We start from the raw sequence: 20,739 nt of genomic DNA on the forward strand, positions 1-20,739 counted from the left end.
ACTGAATTGACCAGCTTGATTGATTTGATTCCATGTAAGTATGTTTTTTGCAATAGCAGTATTTAAAAAAATATAAACTGAACCCTCACAAGATGGTTTCCACAACCATAAATGTTTACTACCCACGAATGTTTTTTTAGAAATCACAGAGAACGTCAAGATACAACCCTCACCGACATTTCATCCAGTTATATTAATCATGAGCTGATAAAATCCAAGCCTCCAAAAGAGTTAATTTTCCTTAATATTTCTGGAACTTACAATAATTTAGTGTGCATTGTCAAGGTATCATTTGTTTGCAGGGATATTATATGAGTGTCTAATAAATCCACTCTAAAGATTAGGGCCTCATGAAACAGTACTAAAATTTATGTGTTATCCTTCATCGAACACTCACATAATAATGTTCATGCATGTTGTTAAACAACCCCTAAGAGTATTTAATGACAATGAATCTCTTCTCGATTATTTCTTTTCTGAGAACAAAGTATCTTTATTTAAGGGCATAGCTAAGGATGTCGATGTATCTAATATCTGATTAAATTAGAAAGGAAAATAAAAGTGTTTAGGTTCAATTTCAAACAAATATCCTTGTATATTTAATATACAAACAATTTGAAAGATGGCCAGTCCTTCACATGTCAAAATATGGTCCGAATTTGATTGCATAATTAAAGGATGGATTCAGACTTGGATCATGTTAAAATGAAAATTAGATATCAGATCGGATCTGACTATAAATTCAAAAATTTAATTCACACAAAATTTCTTTCATTAATATTCAAATCTTAAATCAAATCTAAATATGTGAACTTCTGATATATAGAATAGGGTAATGCCATACATTCGGTTCGAATCTGATCCGATGGGGTATCATTCTTTCGCCGGCCATACGCCACGCAAGGTTGGGGAGAGAATGGAATTGCTTTTAGAAAGATACAAATGGCACCACATGTTCTCTTCAATTTGTGCGTTGACAATTTGTCCTTGTGAAGAGAGAGGGAGAAAAGGGGGGGGGGGGGTTGAGTGAACATGTTAAAAAAAAATTACATAAATGAGTTAAGCAAGTTAAGGGAGTCGAGCTGAGCTTGAGAGTCGAGCTCAGAGGGACAAGCTTGGGCTCGACACATGTTCAGCCCTACTTGGCAATGCAACGTCCTTGCTATGAGTTTGGGCGTCCCAAACATTTTTATTACAATATAACAGATAACAAAATACAAGATACCTGAGCTAGAACAAACCAAAAAAGAAGAGAGACATAAACCTCAAATACAAAGATAGAAACTACAATAACCAAAAAGAAGATAGCATAAAACGAACCTCACTGTACAAAAGGATTACAGCCTCATTGCAATCGATTGTTGACAGCAAATACATCAGCTAAAAAGCCATTTTCTGCACACCATTTCCCCACATACAGATCGACTGGGAAACCATGTAGTAAGGAGGAAAGATCACCTCTTGATGTTTGCACTTTATACCAGCTATCATATCCTTTAAATCATTGCAGACTCTCCATTCGAGACCACTCAGAATCAAATTGGCATGATGCATAATAGAATTTCTTTCTTTCCTTATGTTCCAAAAGAGTACATGTAAGCATAAACACAGCGTATTGTAACCCATTTATTTGAAAAACATTTGAACCACCATGAGATGACTTCTTGAATAGAGTTATACCACTTCTAGCCATGACCCCCCCCCCCCCTCCTCATATTTTGGAAAAAATATGATACTTATATTTTAAAAAATTTAATTGGGCTATGTAAAAATTTGAAAAATATTGTTCAGTACTTGTATATTTTTTGCAAATACTATTCTACCGTTCCTAAAAAAGTTGCTGGCTTCGCCCTTGTATCTAGGGTCTCTGTTTTTTATTTCATGTCCATTTCATCTCAAGTAATGAAATTATGAGCAACCCAGTGCTCACACCAAATTTTCACCTTTACTGTAACCCAAACACCGCTAAATTAAGTAACAAACTTCTTCTCATCCCCAAAAGGCAGCTTTTCCATATCCAAGAGAATTAAGCATTGCTTTACAGTGTTCACAGGCTCCCATTCAAGTATTGGTGTCTGATCATATAGCACATAAGGAGTTGGTGACGTCAAGAAGGCCAAGACCACCTTCTTGTATCAAAGCAAGCAGACTTCCAACTAAGTAAGTGACGCTTCCTAGTATGATGAGAACCCCCCAAATAAAATGACAAGTTCTTCTCTACAAAGTTCAGTACAATAAGTGGAAATCTAAATGCTCTCAGCCAATAACCCACCACTTGCTGCAGAACATGCTTCTCATATAACTAAGTGGATGGTCCACCCATCTACAAATCTTCTCACATAATTCAGTGGTGAGAGTACCAACAAATAATGGAACCCAAATAACTTAGGGGAAGTTTAGACAACTGTCAATGAAATTGGTTTGCAATGACCATTGTGTTGTCAAGAACATTAAAATGAATAAAAAATGAATGAATTTATAGTCAAACCCCCTTTGGAAGTGAAATCAGGTAAAACTTGGTTTAGACAAGAAGTGGATTTCACAACAGCCCAGAAAAATAAAAGGACATCATTTGCAGAGAAGAAGCGCCCCAGGTAAGAATTAAATTGAGAAGTCATTTAGGGGCTTCATGCCTGTAAAACTTGCCATTGGAGGTTTTCAGATAAAACTTCCACAACACAATGATAGTAAACAAAAGTGGAGAGAGAGGGTGCACTTGTCATCGGCCTCCATGGCAACAAAAAGTGGTTCCCTCCCTTCTTAAGGTGACAACTATGGAAGCAGTACAAGCATAAGTAATAATTTTCCTCACCCAATCTTCACAGGATCCCAAAAAAGAAAGACCAAAGTGCAGGAAAGACCATCTCACTTTGCCATAAGCTTTTGGAATATCTAATTTGAGAAGAAAAAATTGTTCTATAGGCCCTTATCCAAGCTGTTGACCACTTCGAGTGCAAGGTGCATGGTTGGTGAATAAATCTACTAGAGAGACCAGATGCCCTTGTCCTGAGCAAATAATTGTGCTAAAACAATCTTCATTCTCTCAGCCGTCAACTTAGCAACTAGTTTATAGATCAAATTGTATAGCGATTTAGGTCAAGACTTTTATATCCATAATGACATGAAATTAAAAATCAATATCATATGTGTTCCATTTACCTACCGTACAAGCTCGTTTGTGATGAGGCGTCCTAGCACAGGTATATTGGGGCTGTATTCCATGCTTCCTCATAAAGTTTTTCAATGCATCATTCACATATTCACCACAATTGTCAAAGCGAAGCATTTTAATCTTAGCACCATATTGAGGGAAATGAGGGCATAGAATTCTTCAAAATTTTTTGGCACTTCACTGTTATTTTTGAGAAAATAAATCAAAATTACACGAGTCATATCATCAATGAAAGAGACATAGAACTTAAAACCAGTGTGAGAGTCCTCTAGAGCAGGTCCCCAAACATCCGAGTGAATGAGATCAAAAGCTTTTTCAGACCTTTCATGAATCGGCTGGAAGGTGAGGTGTGTGAATTTGGTGAATTCGCATGCATTACATGCTTTATTATCATCAATGGTGAGGGAAGGGATGACAGGACTGAGGTTCCGATCATGTATGTGTCTTGATCGAGCATGTCAAATTTGATTGTCCGTTCTTGAGTCGATTTTGATTTGGTGAAAAAACTCAACCTGTCAGTGTCCAAAGTGTAGAGGTCACCATGGCGTCGGCCCTTCCCAATCACCTTCTTCGTGCTTGGGTCCTGAAACGTTACATCCTTCTTGGAGAAAACAACCAGACAATCATAATCTTGAGTGATTTGCTAACAGACATAAGGTTGACAGCAAGCTTAGGAACAAGTAAAGTGGAACTAATATTTTTCTCGAAGAACCAGAAACAACCATAGATGACCATCAACAGAAAAAACAGAACGATGAAGATCCTTATTTAGATCGGCAAGTCTTGTGGGATCATTAGACATGTGATCAATAGCACCAGAATCAACTATCCAGGATTTATTTTTAGTGGCAGTCAATAAGGCACAGAACTTACCTTCTGAGACGTCGCCCACTGGTTGGGAAGATACTAGATTTGCTTTAGAGAATTTCTGGAAGAATTTTTCCAGTCATCTTTGGTGACAAAGTTTGCAAGTTTGACGTCTTTGTCTGGGATTGAAGAAGATCCCTTTTCCTTCCCAGGTCGCCCCACAAGTTCCCAGCAGCGATCGCGTGTGTGGCCCAATTTCCTGCAGTGAGTACACTTAAGTTTGCTGTGATTTTTCTGTGTGTTTGTGGTACCTTTGTATGCCTTGATTAGTGCCCGATTGTGAAAGGCACGCCATTCTTTCTTGGCTGTCTTCTATGGAGTCCATTTTAGGAGGGACGCTCATGACTCTTTGCCTTTACACCTCTCTCTGAATCATTTGACAAACTGCATTGAATTTGATAGTGGCATAGTATTCAGGATTTGAGTCCTTATGGCTTCATAGTCCTCACTAAATCCAATGAGGACATTGGAGATTTGATCTTCTTCAAAACGCTGTTTGTAAATGACTGGATCAGAGGTCGCCGGTCGATATTGGAGGAGCTCAACATGTAGACTCCTGAGTCTCCCAATGTACCGCTGCACATCTTGGTCATGGAGGGTGAGACTGGCAATCTCGCATTTTATCTGGTATACTTGAGCAAGATTATTTTGCTCACTGTGAACTTCTTTTAGAGCCTCCTATATTCCGTGCGCCGTATTTTGATATGTAAACAGATTTGCTATGGATGGTTCCATAGAGTTGAGCAGCCACGCCATAACCATGTAATTCTCTGATTCCCATTCATCATAGTTGGGATCAGTAGTGGATGGAGCTTTGATTTTCCTGTTAATATATCATGCCTTTGGTCTTCCACTAAGAACCAAGCGAGCAGCCTTCTCCCAACTCAAATAGTTTGCACCATTGAGTGGGGTGGAGGTAATTTTCTGGGTATTATGCTCGGTGGCTTGTCTCACTTGAATGTTTCATCTCTTTGATTTGAGCTGGCAGCATCGGCCATGATATTGGCACAGTGGATTCCAAGCTCAAGTTAGTCTGGGTCGCAGGAGGTCGCAGGGTCCTTTAGAAACCTGTGGCACTTGTAAATTTCATATCTCTTCACAGGATTGTCCAAAAAATCTGAAAATTTGACAAAAAATACTAGACACTTTCCCAAATCCAATGCCACCTTAATCGACCTCTGAATCACCTCCAGTCAAGAACGTGCTCCAGAGAAAGTCACGCCTGGAATGCCCTGTCTGGCGAGCTTCGTGCTGGCTACCTCCTGCGACAGCAGCTGCGGCACTTCTAAAATGCAGTCTTCTCCCTCAGCTCCTTATCATGTTCTCACGAGATCTTCAGATAACCTTGCTGGATACATGTGTGCATACATGTGACAGAGAGAGAGAGATAATGAGAGAGAGAGTACTGAATTTAACTTATTAATGTACCCATTTCATTACATGATGATACATAGCATCATAATTTTTATTCGGTTAATGGGCACCAACATGGTTGATAGATTGGGAAACAGCGACACTGGTGAGTTGCTTAGGCAGTCTGGATGGGCTGGGCAATGAGAGAGTAGATACGGTCCTTGGACTCATGCTCCAGGACACCGACGCCATCTTCATAGTCATACATGCACAGGGAGTCCATGGATGGGAAGGCAGTCTGTTTCTGTTGCTGCTGCTGCTGAGCAGAGAGCAGCTCTCTGTTCAGCCTCCTCCATGCATCCCTTAGCAAGTTCCTTATGTGCTGCCGTGCTTGCTCCTCCGCTACCCTTGCCTCGTTTATATAAATCTGGACCGATTAAGGCAGGTTGCCTCTCCCGAATCCAACCTTCAATCAAGTGTTCAACATATAAAGAGAAGATCATCAGCCAATCAAAACAGAAAAACAGAACAAGAACATTGTCAACTCAGAAGCTAATACTAGTTAACCAGCATAAAATACACTAAACTATTCCTGGATCTCTGGAGGTCAGCCGAGAGACGAACTACCATCGATGACAAGTTGATGATGTTGAACTCGGACTGCAGCTGCTGGATTGTTTGTTCCTCAATGTTTTGGGAGAGGAAGAAGTAGGCAGGAAGGAGAATAGGGCCGGTAATGGCTGCCCGGATGTTGCTCAAATATTCCTCTAGCCTTGGTGTCTGATGGGCACGGAGCCACCATGCTTCAACCAAGTAAGCTCTGCACACACCCACCCACTGCTCAAGAGTAGAAGAGAGCAAGTCAATTAGAAAGTGAAGCTAATATATTAATGTGATGATGTGAAGAGTAGAAGAAAGATTTGGTAGAGAAAGTGTCGTACCGCTCTCCTCATGTGTGAAGTGATTTCATGGCCATGCCTCCTAAGAACAGTGTAGCTGATCTGGTTGGTCGTGTTGTAGACAGCCGCATAGAAGACCCTCAGTGACTCTGGCAGCTGCTCTGCCGCTTGAAGATCCCACCTGCATATATACAATATACGCCCACATTGGCTCCTAACGATGTGAAGCAGAAACTACAGACAGAGTTGCTACCTCTAATTTACCGACCATAATCACCCTTTACCTCTCAACAACTTGCACAAAGCGTTCGAGCTCATCAACAGACTGATGCTCGCTGAAGATGTCCTCAACGGTGGCCATCAAGCAGGAGACCCTGGCGAGTTGCATCCTGTACTGTGAGAACTGTGGCTCATACATCTGCCCCACCGCCATGAAGTAGCTCTCCACCAGCCCATCTCTGGTGAAGCTAATGTGCTCGCCCAAGCCCAAGTCCCTCCACCACCTGCAAACACCCAAAACAAAGGACTCATGGTTGATTATTAGTGGACCCAATGATGCAGACCAGCAACAATGTAACATACATTATATTCATTACTGATATACATATATACATAGAATGACATTAGTTGCTGCATTATTATCAACTATTAACCAAGTGATTTAGGCGAAAGTGCAAGAATGAATTGTACCCGGATAACTCCCTGATCTCTCTTTGGTGGATTGTCTGCACCATGTTGAAGTCCAGCCTAGCGAACTCATGCAGCACTTGGCTTCTGCGGTCCGTCCTCTCGAATGTCTCATATCCTCTCGGGCCTTGACCCTGCGAACCCTTCTGTGGAGAGGAACCTGCAGAGCATGCTGTACCTGTCGAGATATCCTCTGCTCCATGCGGCTTATCCTTGCTCTAAGATGCTCTGAAGAGAAGGCCGTAGCTTCTTCCAACACAGTTTCTCCTTCACAGGCTAGTTGTGATGCTTCGTAGAGGCTCTGCAACCCTCTCACATCCTCACGAAGATTCTCAGAGAACCGGCCAGACTGTTCCCTAAATCTACTAAACAACTCTACGAAATGTAAAAAGAAACTTTTGTGGTTAGTGTCAATTAACACAATTGTAATAGACAATCTACATTAAAAACTAATTATTGAGTCAACATTTTGGAATTAACGCATGTTTATATACTATATATGTATACCTGCAGAAACATTATAGCCATGTTGCCTCAGAATTCTGAAGCGAAGTGAAGAAGAGTAGAGGTCTTCAATCCTCTAGTGCTCGTGCATATGGCACCTTCTGATCGCCTGACCTCACTCTCAAAGTGATAGGCTACACCTAAACGTTCCAGTGAATTGAAGAGCTCCAACTGAGCCACTTGCTCAGTTGTGGGTGTTATAAGTTGTCGGACTTCTCTTCTCAATTCTTCAACTCTGGTCCTTTGTGTGTCAATCTGCACTCGTTTTCATGTCTTTGAATTAGGACCACATCATAATACCAAAATAAACAAAATAATAGTGTCAGATCAGAGGTATGGAGAATTATTGATGTTGCGCTGGTAATGGACTGGATGAACTCATAGTTCCATGTACTTGGCTGGTATTGGAAGGCCTCCTTTGAGCAGCAGACCTACCGCAGCCCTCAGCCCTTGGCTCACATCTCACAAGGGTGGTGCTCCATGGCTTGAACCCAGCCTTGGTATTAGGAGCAAGCTTGGGGGAAGTCACGGAAGGAGTGGAAAGGGAGGTAAGATGAGCAGCCATTATAACAGTGTGTGTATTTATTGTTGAATGCTAAATGCTTTCACTGCCTCTTGGATGACTTAGCTCAGGATTGGTTTGGTAGTTTATATAGAGCTGCATCCGAGTGTGCATTGCATGTCTATAATGGTTAGAGAATTTTAATTAGGTTCAATCTCTTAAAATATGGTGTTTGCATAAGCTATAAATGTTTAATTCTTTTTTCTTTGTATATAAATAGAAAGCATTAAACTATGACACTTGCCCAAGCCATAATTATTTGGTACTTTTATTTTATAGATAGAATGCATTCTTTCTTCAAGTTTTTGATATGCATTATAATCCGACACTTATTAGCTAATGTTCGCCTCTTAAAACCATTTTTATTAAAGACCAAGCTTATTTTTTACAAGTATTTGAGTAACTGCACCCCTTCACCTTTAAGTGGTGCAACTTGCCGTTTCAACAATATTATGAACATGGTTTGCTAGCTTATAAATAGCTGCATCCAAGTGCATATTGTGTGTCTATAATGGTTAAAGAATTTTAATAAAGTTCAATCTCTTAAAAATATGGTATTTGCGTAAGCTATAAATGTTTGATGCTTTTTTCTTTCTATATAAATAGAATGCATTAAACTATGACACTTGCCTAACCCATAGTTATTTGGTACTTTTATTTGATTTGCATATAGATAGAATGCATTATTTCTTCACATTTTTTACATACATTATAATCTGACACTTATTAGCTAATGTTTGCCACTTAAAACCATTTTTATCGAAGACCATGTTTATTTTTTACACGTATTTGAGTAATTGCAACCCTTCACCTTTAAGTGGTGCAACTTGCCATTTCAACAAATGCATTTTTTCTTCACGTTTTTGATATGCATTATAATCCGACACTTATTAGCTGATGTTCGCCACTTAAAACCATTTTTATCAAAGACCACGTTTATTTTTTACACGTATTTGAGTAATTGCACCCCGTCACCTTTAAGTGGTGCAACTTGTCGTTTCAACAATATTATGAACATCATTTGCTACCTTATAGAGTGCTGCAATCGAGTGTGCATTGCGTGTTTATAATGGTTTGAGAATTTCAATGAAGAGTAACAACTTACATTATGTTGCTTACATAAGCTATAGTCGTTTGACACACTTTCTTTGAGCAAAAATAAAATGCACTAAAAGATGGTGTTTGTGTAGGTCATAATTCTTTGTATAAATGTAGAATGTATTCATTGTTTCAATGAAAATTTTAATGGGTTGGTGTCGGTAGCTGGCCCCACCAGCCGGCCCACACCAGCCACCTTGTGTTTCTGCCATTGTTCCGAGAGAAGCATGTAAGAGAAAAGAGGAAAAAGAAAAGAATGATGTAAACATGTGGCAGACCCAACTATCTTTCAGGCCTCTTTCACAAAAAGAAACCACTAACCTCACTACTTGTCATAGAAGCTGCCAAAGGAGAAAGAAAGGAAGGACGGACAAAGCTACCCCTTCAACCACAATTAGGGATGTCAATGAATCATAGTCAAATTGGATTTACGTTTAGCCATATCTAAATCCAAATCTGGAATCCTATTTCACAAACTGAATTTGATTTGAATATAATATTCATATTCATATCTAAATACGAATTTTGAACTGAATTTGACCTATTTTCAAAATGTAAGAACATTAGATATAGGATATTTGCTTAATCACAAATCTGATTCAAATCCATGTCCAAATCCAACCGGATGTTTATGTATATGCAAAAATCTGATTGTAAGCCAATTATTAAAGCTGAATTCAATCCTACTTTTTAATAGGATATGTTTTTCTTTTTCATATCCGATTTCTTCGAAACAGATCGATTAGATTTTCTATCCAAAGCAGATATATAGGCATCCCTATGCACAACTGTGGATGCCAGTGGGTTGGATTCAGCGAGGATTTGGGATTCAGATGTAAGCTCTACTTTTCAAAACTGAATTTGGATCCAAGAAGCTTATGATCCCAAATATAGACATAATCGGGTTGGATCTCCATAACACAAAGTGGACTTCTGCCTGAATATGGCATAAAACATAAAGGAACACAAATTTGATTAGTAATGGCACAAAGCTTTTTTACTAGCTACAGTTCAAAATCAGGTCCATAATCAGATGTGTCCAACCTTGAAAATGGTGGGGGCGATTTTTTTTTTGTAAATTTTAATTATAAAAATATGCTAAATTTTTCTTCTTCTTCTTTTTTTCACTTTTCGTTCTTAAAGAGCAACCCTCAGTCATGGGGACCAAAGGCTTTGACCAACAAAATTATAGAGACATGGAGTACTGGAGGCAGGGGGGCCAGGTAGGGGCCGTATTTCTTCTTGGATTTTAAAAAAATAAATAAAGTTATTTTTAAATTTCATATATTTTAGTTTATCCTGTATACAATAAAATAAAATAAATATATTTCTGGTTCTGTAAAAATTTAGAAACTATAGTTTGGTTCCTACACCTCGCTTCATCTTTGAGATCTCTCAGCAACCCTCTACGTAAGGGTTAAAAAGAACTTTATGCCCTTTCTTCTATAGTTTTCACCAATTAAAAAAAAAAGGAGCCTTGAAGTCTTTACTTTTAGCCAAACAGAATAGAAACAAAGACGGTACAAGAATTATCACTTACTACCACAAGAAGTAAAATTGCGTCAAAGAAAACAAGCAGCTCACACTGTAAAAGTCGTCACCTTCTTTTATAATGCGGCCATGAAAAAAATCATGGCCTTTCATTACACAGCAGAAAGTTTCCGTTAGATTGTTCCCTTTGTGTGCATACTTTGTGGTGTGTCATATAAGGTTCCCAATTGGCAGCTTGCTTTTTAATTATAACTATAGAATGTTTGATCCACAAATCAGATTTCAAGAATCTTTTAAAATTTTATAGATTTCAGCACTGGAGCATATTCATATGTCACTGGACGTGTAAAATATTTATATGTATCTTAGAAAGTTTTCCTAGAAATTGAGAATGATTATTAAAAGGGGAATGATCCTGAAAATATGTAATCAATAATGTTTGGTCTATAGTAAATAAAATTATTCTCCTATCACCGTCTTTGTGACTGCTGGATGCTTTGGATTAAATTCATTTCGCAACTGTTTTTTCTTGCATTAGTTTGTATGAATACCTTTGTCTATCATAAAGAAAGTGATGTTCTCGTCACTTTCTCTTTCTTACTGGAGGATATTATGGATTAAATTCATATCACAACTGCCTTTTCTTGTTTTAGTTTATACGATTACCATTGCTCTATTCTAATAAAAGTGATGCTCTTGTCGCCGTGTTTTCCTTACTGATTGATGGTTTGGATTAAATTCATTTCACAATTCTGCTTTTTGGTTGAGTTTATATGAATACCCTGAAGAGGTTGAAACTCCTTACTTTTTTCCTCGTACTCGGTTTTCGGTGGAGAGCAGTACACATGTCAACTAAAGTGTCACCCATCTATCTTTTGCTGTCTCCAACAATTGCAGCCATAATAAATGAACTAACAGTAAACTTTCATTGGCCCATCACCCTGAACAACTACGCTACACAGCTTGGGGCTTTCTTGATATGTGGGGACAGATTGAATTGCAAATGGTCAATTTTGTATAGGTTTTTTCAAACGGACATCAAATGCAATTTAGGTACTCTACATTGTGAAATCAAATTTAAATTTTGCTAATCAGGTTTTGTTGAAAAAGAAGAAATACTCTAGCTATAGGCCACATATTAGACAAATAAGAGACCATAAGGACTCACTGATCTCTCAACAATTTGCTTTACGTTCTCATTCTGAGGCACTCAATAATACCCATCATGTATATTATATTCTCACTATAGCGATAATTTCTCTTACAACACTATGACATATTTGTTAAATTATTGGTATTTGATTTTTTTAATGTTTTAAAGCAAGAAAAATGGTTAATGCTGAGACACCATTGAAAATTTAAAACAAATAATTTCTTAAAAAAATGAATGACTGTCTTTAAAAAAAAGGGGGGCCACCATCGATGGACTTTAGGGAGTCAAAATCAGAAAGTTTACACACTTATCATGAAAGTATCCAAAGTGAAGCTTTTCTTTCTTATTTTGTTCTAACTTCTACAACATGAAATTAAAAAAAAAAGCCCAGTTGAAAGGAAATTGGTCAAAAGACTAGTAACAAAACCTAACCCTGAGTACATAATTGGTCTGAGCCAACTTTGCATGGCTAGTGCCACTTGATCACTCCCTGTTGCTATTGTTAGAGAGACCTTTCACATCCCATTCTGAGCTCATAGTTCTGCCAAACAGAGTTTGTTGGAATAAAACAGCTCAACTGGATTAGTATGAGTCCTGGACATCATCAGCTTTGTCTCTTCATAATAGCGACGGCCAGCCTTAAGTTTGGCAAGGTCGATGGCATTCCCTCATGGCACGAACAAGTTGTACTTCTAGTCAATGGTCAGATCACGCAACTTGGATGGAATTGGATTTGGAAAAAAAAAATCATGCATCCAAATTACAAAATACAATGAGAAATCCGACAAATGTGAGAAAGAGGAAGTGTAGGTGATGTAGAAGTTTGTGGATTGGGAATTTTTCAAGATTTATTTAACACCAATCATGGACCTTGGCAGCCTGTAGAGCACTACCTTCCTCTTCCTTCTCTTTCCATTTTCATAGAGTGAACAACAAGCCAATTTATTTCATTTTTAAACATTTCTCTCCTTTTTTTTTCTCGATGCTAACCTTGTTTGCAACTCACTTATCCATTTTCCCCATATTATTATTAATGAAAAAGCAAGTGATACTGTTTTTGATTTCATATCCATTTCATCTCAAGTTAATGAAATTATGAGTACCTCATGTTAGAACAACATCACAATCAATAAGAGAAGAAGAACTAATAAGAAACTAGACTGACATAGAAAATATATCTCTAGCAAGAAATTCTTGCTTGTGGGTAAGAACTGCCTCCACTGTAGCTTGCATGTGACTGTGTAATTTCATAAGATCATCTTGCTTGAGTAGTTGTTCTAGAATACCCTATCCCCAATACTCATACCAAATTTTCACCTTCTTATTGTTACCCAAACACCGCTAGGTTTTCCATAATAATGAGAAATGAGCTTTTGAAACATCTAATTTGAGAAGAGGAGAGAGAAGGTCCCCTTGTCATCAACCTCTATGGCTACAAAAAGTGGTTCCCTCCCTTCTTAAAGGCAACAACAAAGAAAGCAGTAGAAACACAAGTCATATTTTTCCTCACAAAATCACAAATAAAAAAGCCCAAAGTGCAGAAAGACAATCTCACTTTGTCATAAGCTTTTGAAACATCTAATTTGAGAAGAAAAAATTGTTCTATATGCCCTTATCCAAGCTGTTGACCACTTCAAGAGCAAGATACATGGATGGTGAATAAATCTACTGGGGAGATCAGAAGTACAACTAGTTTATAGATCACATTGCATAATGATATAAGTCAAGACTTTTATAAATCGATAATGATATAGAATTAAGAATCAATATCATATGGGCCTTACAAGCTTGTTTGTGAGAAGAAATTTCTCACCACCAGAGCCATATTGTTTGCATCCGAAAATTTCTTTTGGTGCACTAGTGAGAATTTGTTTTGCAAACTAAAAGGGGTCCACCAGCCATTGGAAAAGAAAGTTTGATAATTTTTGTTTGATAAAATGGTAAGAGAAATGTTTTAGAAGAAATAGTATTAACTAATGAATCATTTGATTTGTAATAATCATTTAAAGTAAAAAAATTGTGTCAATTTTTTAAGGAAGAGTTTTGATAAAATTTTATAAAAATGCTTTAATGAAATGATCATTTCTAAAGTAAAGAAAGTTAATAGATACCTTTTGAAACACAAGTTAACCTCAGGTTTTAGCCTAACTCTATTAACAAATTATTAAGGCTCGATCATGTTTTGCTTTGGTTTCCTAAAGGAGTGGTTGTGGGTATCTGTGAATCTTATGAATGCATGGTGAATATAAAAGTTAAATTAAAAGAGAAAGAATTCTCTATGCTTGAAAGAAAATTAGATAAGTTATTCATACCATAACATGCATATTAAAAAAGAAAGGTTTTCAAAAATGAGTTGTATGCCATCCAAGTGTACTCCGAATGATAAGGATCATGGGTATTGCACCTTAATATTGGCCTTGGTGAAGTCAAATGATTTTGGGCCAAGCAAAATGGGAGCTTTTTTTGTTTAATATATAAATAGAGAGAGAGAGAGAGAGAGAGAGAGAGAGAGAGAGAGAGAGAGAGAGAGAGTAAAAGGGAGAGAAGTCTAAAAGGAGGGGAGAAAAGATGGGTGGGGGCGGAGACAAGAACCAGTCCAGTTGACCTCATAATGGAACCCATAATCTCAAAATCAACATTGTTCCTCAATACCATTAGGATAGCACCCTCCAAGAATCAAACTGAAGACACGGCTGTAACACGCTGCCTAACCCAACCATTGTCCTACCCATCATTTGTTTAAAAGGGGTGGAGAGAGAGAGAAAGAGACGGGCTTAAGAAAGAAAAATGAAAAAAGAGAGATTAAAAGAGAGGTAAAAGAAAAAGAGAGAAAGAAAGAGATTTAAAAAAGGGAGAGAGGGAACTGAAGAGAGAGGGAGAGAGAGAAAAGAAAAATTTTAGAGAGAGAGATCTAAAAAGAGAGAAATCAGAGAGAGAGAGAGAAATAGAAAGATTAAAAGAGAGATTTTGTGTTTTTAAATTCTCTTTCCTGGATGGAAACAAGGATTAGCGAGTTTGGAAAATAATTTAAATATTATAACAACTTCATTACATACGTTGTGGGTCAGAGAGAAACTAAAGCTCATAAAGAAAGAGTCTAAGCAAAGTCTCCAAAGCCTTTAATTTCAAGTGTTTGAAATGCTTTTGAAACTATCAAAAAAATCTTTGTATGCACGTGTAAATAGTAAGGAAGACATCCTATGTAATCTTGGCAATTACGAAAAGATGTCCCATCATTAGGTAGATGAAGGAAGCTCCTCCCCGAATCCTCTTGTACTCAAATTCCATCGAAGGAGCATTTCTGAAGGAAAATCACTCTTTTGGGATTGCTAATATAATGACAAATAAATGGTTTATCAAGAGAAGAAGGATTCAAAGGTGGCTAAAGTAGTGGTCTAAAACTAATAGTAAGGTATGCATTAATCTTGAATCTGACCAGATAAAAGGTACCGATCTTGAATCTGACTTCCTCCCTTGATAATGAATGAGCATGTAAGCTTTTGTTGGCCACACTGGTATAAAACAGAAGGTATATGGATTTTTGATGAACGACAAAGCTATGTGATAGATTCAATAGGATTTTTGGTGGAGCTTTCTTAATGTGGTTCAGTACCAAAGACTCTAAACAATTTGTTAATGAGAAAAAGAAAAAAAATAAATTGCAGTAACACATGAATGTTAAAGGATTGGATTCAAATAAAATCTTATGTTACCATCTCAAATTTATCGGATATTCATAATTCCTATTCGAATTTGGATTTAAATACAAAGGAAGAAAAATCCATGCCATATCCACATTGAAATTTGATTTAAATTCACAATTCAAACATGATTTTAGATTTACATCCACACCTGAATCCAACTTTTAAATACAAGAGCCAAAACCACATTACGATATGTTAAGAATGTACAGATATTCAAAACGTATAAATTGGGTATATGATAATTCATTTGAAATTGAATTCAAAAGGAAACCTGAATCGGACTATGATGGGATATTTAGTGAAAACTGAACCCAAATTCGAATCCAATCAAAAGTCATTTCTTAAATATAAATCCTATTCAATTTTTTTAATTAAAGTGTCACTTTTTCTTTTTTCATATCAACTAACTTTTTCAGAGTAGTGATTGTGCGTTCAAATTCATTACTTCAAAATAGATGTGAATACATGCATGAGGTTGCTTCTAGAGAATTCTTACTACAACAAAAATACAAAAAATCAATAATTAGTTATTACAGTTTTAACAAATTGTTGTATGAATGATTATGTTATGATTTGAAGGGAAACAAATAAACTGATATGAGATGTTGCACCAATACAGATAGATGAATTCTCCTGAACAAATACTGCACCCGTTAACACGAAGCTAAGCAGAGATATATAGTGGAGAATCATCAGGCCAACCTCCAAATAACTGAATCATCCAACCACCACCTTTGACATTTCATAATGAAAAAATAAATGCAAAAGATCAAAACTGAAGTGGCTGAACTTGGTAATGGTAAAGAAACAAAAATATTTGTTGACAAGTTTCCGAATGCTCCAGCGTTTGACACAAGCAGTGGGCAATCACCTCCCCTACCTGAAAAATAAAAAGAAAAAAAGAAGCAAAAAGAGAAAGTTGGGTTGGGGAGAGGAAGAGGAGGAATCATTGCCAACCTTGAGGGACTCGAGCATAGGCATGGGCCTGCATGATCAGACCCGGCCCGGCCCGGTAACTTTGCGGACCGGGTATCAAACAGTACATGCAGCCCGTCGCGGGCCCGGTAAGCCCAACAATTTTTTTATTTTTAATTTTTAAATAAATTTTGAAGTCTGTTTCCTTTGTAAAGGTTTCAAACTTTAAAAAAATGAAAGTTCACTTTAGTCTTCGTTTTCTTCCCTCGCCGTCGGCATTTCACCAGGCTGCATCGCCATCATTGCACTGCCTGACACACGTGCCTACCATGCCATCACAAATTCGTTGCCTCTTGTTCCAAATCCAAACCATTTGTCGCCGCCCTACTACTGCTCGGCTTGAGGACTCATCGATTCCATTGTCACCAGTCTCCCCACTCTCTGTGTGTGTGTGTGTGTGTGTGTGTGTGTGTGTGTGTGTGAATGGTTGTTCTCCATTGGAATGAATCCGACGTGAATGATTGTTCTCCATTTGGCTGAATCAGGTGACATTCGTAAGATGGGGAAGGCAGGACGGTGGTTGAAGAGCATGTTGGGTTTGGCCGGTCCAATCGGAGCATGAAGCAGTGGAGGAAAGGTGCAGGAGGAAGTGGCAGTCTAGCAGAAGTGGGCCAGGCCTCATGCATTCTTATCATGGCCCGGTACTGGGTCTGGCCTGACCCATTAATAGTTGGGCCGGGTAGCGGGCTGGCCGGGTCCAAGCCCTGGTTGTTAACAGCACAAAATTGTCGGGTCGGTCTGGCATAGCCAGATGCCCAGGCCTAGTCCAGCATGCATCTAGTGTTTCTCTTTTTATTTAAAAAACAAGAATGTGGGCCCCTATGTGGGTGGCTGGGTCTTTGTGCAATATATATATATATATATATATATATATATATATATATATATATATGAACTAATAATAGATGACAAAAGTGCCTTATCACTTTTTTATCTATGTTGTTCTCCCAACCACCGTCATGAAAATGATCAATTTCTATTCAGCTGGAGGCCGCAAAACCAGTTTTCTCTGCAATCTAAACTTATAGACATGATTTTAAATTTGGTAAGAAACAAACACACACACACACATATATATATATATTAAGTTAGTCATATTTTGGATGTTAATAATGTTTTTAATAATCTAAAAATGAATGGCTCTTTTAACATCAAAATTTTGAACATTGTAGAAAAGAACAATTTTTTTATGAAAATAACTTGAACCAAAACATGATTTTTATAAATTTAGTATTAATTATATACATATTAGGAGGTTCACATTTTATTTAAAATATCTTTTAATATAAATTTGAGAGCTATGGCTTAACATTATGCGAATCTTAACATTACGAGAAAGGTTATGATATGGCTGTTGGATTCAATATGTATTTTCGCAACCGAGTCCAATATGAACTTTATGCTAAATAAATTTGGATTGCAGATCATATATGTAAAATATTTTTGCATAATAAAATCAATGAAATAAAAGATTAACAAGAAATCTGACAAGTCCGAAAGGGTGAACTATAGGGGATGTTGAAGGCTTGGCTTTGGGGATTTTTCAAACAGATTTATTTAGGAGCAAGTAAATTAAGAAATTGAATTTTTTCTTTAACACAACCTATAAAAAAATGTGCCGATGAGTATTTTTCTCATGTATTCTAGTATTATAACAGATCACGCCACGATTGATGGGAATTAAAGTTAATGTGAATGAACAAAATATAATGAATTGGAGAGAGAAAAGAAGCAGCAATATGAACGTAGCTAGTCTGGAAGAGAAGAAGAATACAGTGTAAGGAATTGACGAAACAGCATGAAAGGACTGAAGCCAATCAGTAACAACTGACAGATTGAGGGCTGAATTTCTTGAGCCGTCAAGGGCCGAATTTCTTTCGTTACTTGATTACTTCAGCAATCTACCACTCGCAAGAGGATAATGTGGTGGTGGTGGTGATCAAACGGACCCACCTGCTCAATTTGAATTTTATGTGCAGTTTTTTGCCTATTTTCTTCACATCCTTCTGAAAATTGCTTCTCTTCCTCTGCCCTTCAATCTACCAAGAAACTGGGAGTGGGGTTGCAGGAGCTGGGGGAGGTAATAGATGCGCTTGTGCAAACAGCCATTTCTACTGCAACCAATTTGTTGAAAGAGATGTAAGACTACATCTTGAATGCCAAAGACGATCTGAAGAAGCTCCAAAGGATCCTGAAAATCTTCCAAAAGGCCATCAAAGATGCTGATCGAGTCCTTTTTCAAGAAGGAGTGCGACAGAGAACTAGAGCTTGAGCTCAAGGATGTTGTTTATGATGCCGAGGACATCATCAAAGGATATTGTAGCAAATTTGAGGCCAGCAAGAGGGATCAGGTACGGAAGTGATCATTGACCACAGCACTCTCTTCCTATTACGAAGATGTTTCTTTTCGTTACCAACTTGGTAACAAAATCAAGAAAATCAATGAAAGGCTTGATAAAATAAAGAAAGATTGGGACATGGTGGATAGGCTCAAAACAACACCAAAAGGGGGTGGTAAGGACCCTGTTCAATGTGAACATGTCAAACCCAAAGAGGCAACACATCACATAGGTATACAACTGCCCATAGGCAGGGGGAATGATAAAAAGGTGTTAGTAGAAATGCTCGTCAAATGACTTTTGTAGTAAGACTGCAAAGGGTGGTGCTTCTATTATCTCCATTGTTGGAAAGGGAGGGATCAGTAAAATGATTCTCGCAAACACGGTATTTAATGAAGTTGAACAACAGTTCATGGAACACAGGTGGTGGGTTTGTGTTTCGTAAAGGCCAAACCATAAGGATTTGGTGCGGCAGATACTAAGGGAAGTGTGCAAGAGTTCTGCAGAAAACACTAATTGTTCCTTGACTGACTTATGCAAACAATTTCTGAACGAGCTCTCAAAGTAAAAAATTTTGTTGGTCCTAGATGATGTATGGGAAGTAAAATGGTGGGAGGAAGAGATAGGGGGAACATTGATGGTGGGTGCAATGGGGACAAAAATTTTGATTACCAGTAGAAAGAAATATGTGTCGGAGGGGATGGGTGCTTTTTATATGTATGAATTACAAGAATTTAGTTTCCACCAAAGTTGGTACTTGTTTGTGAAGGAGGTTTTAGGAGAAGGCCAAACAGAAGAAGATTCGGTGATGCATAAGATCAAATTTGTTGGAGATGGAATAGTAAAGAAGTGTGGTGGGTTGCCACTTGTTATTAAGATGGTGGGGTCCATGATGCACACCAAGAAAATGAGTAGGGAGGACTGGAAGTCCCTCGTGGATAGTAAGATATGGGAATGGAAGACTCCTGCAGCCTCATCATCGTCCACTGAAATAGGTGGCGATATTCTTCCTGTTCTCAGGCTGAGCTACGATAACTTGGCATATTATTTGAAGAGTTGTTTTGTGTATTGCTGCATTTATCCAAAGGATTATGAGATTGAAAGGGAGACATTGACCATGCAATGGGTGGCACATGGATTGATTGAGGAAGGCATAGATGTTGAAGCGACAGCAAACCATTACATTGAAGATTGGATAAGGCAGTGTTTGATTGAAGAAATTGATTTGAAGAGCATCAAATTGCGTCACATTTTGCATGACCTTGCCTTATATATAGGTGGAAGGGAATATGGCCATGCCTCTACTACTGAGCACACCCGCCATCTGTCATTACTTGGTGTACATGATGCAGAGGCACACAAGCATAATACCTTGGAAACAGCAAATAAGGTGTGCACATTGTTGGCTTATTTCAATTCTTACTTGCAGGTTTATATTGAACACTTGACCAATTTCAAGTGGTTCAGGGTGTTGTCATTGAGGGGATGCGAATTCGATGAGCTGCCAAAGTCCATTGAATATCTTTCACTTATTAATATCTCGATCTAAGCAATTCTAAAGTGAGACGGTTGCCCAGTTCAATCTGCCAACTCTGTAACTTGCAAACATTGGATTTAAATTATAGTAAAATTGAAGAGTTCCACAAGGAAATGGGCGAACTCTACAACTTGAGGTGTCTTGGGCTGAAATGGACATCAGAATTGAAATTTATAGCGGAAGGCTTGGGGAAGCTTACCAATTTACGGATGACAAAGGGGACACAAGGGTTGGAGGGGACAAGAAAAGCAATTGATTGTGCAAGAAATGCACAATTGCTTAAGGAGAAGCGTGGCATAATTAGTTTGGAATTCTACTTTGGAATTACTGGAGGTGTTTCTGAGCAAAGTGGTACTTCTGAACAGAGTAATGAGAAACAGGGTGGGGCTTCTGAACAG

General features: G+C 37.9%; 1 protein-coding gene across 1 annotated transcript in view; it reads right to left on the reverse strand.

Moving 5' to 3' along the window:
* Nucleotides 1–7,180, reverse strand: part of LOC116266666 ((-)-alpha-terpineol synthase-like) — a 48,013-nt gene extending 40,833 nt beyond the window's left edge. The window contains exons 1-4 of the mRNA XM_031647977.1: nucleotides 7,059–7,180; nucleotides 6,576–6,794; nucleotides 6,334–6,472; nucleotides 6,020–6,229 (exon numbers count right to left, since the gene is read on the reverse strand). Of these exons, the coding sequence (XP_031503837.1) occupies nucleotides 6,020–6,229; nucleotides 6,334–6,472; nucleotides 6,576–6,794; nucleotides 7,059–7,180 (690 nt within the window). The remainder of the gene's footprint in view (nucleotides 1–6,019; nucleotides 6,230–6,333; nucleotides 6,473–6,575; nucleotides 6,795–7,058) is intronic.
* Between the last annotated feature and the right edge of the window lie 13,559 nt (nucleotides 7,181–20,739).

Source organism: Nymphaea colorata, chromosome 13 (assembly GCF_008831285.2).
Source record: "Nymphaea colorata isolate Beijing-Zhang1983 chromosome 13, ASM883128v2, whole genome shotgun sequence".
NCBI lineage: Eukaryota > Viridiplantae > Streptophyta > Magnoliopsida > Nymphaeales > Nymphaeaceae > Nymphaea > Nymphaea colorata.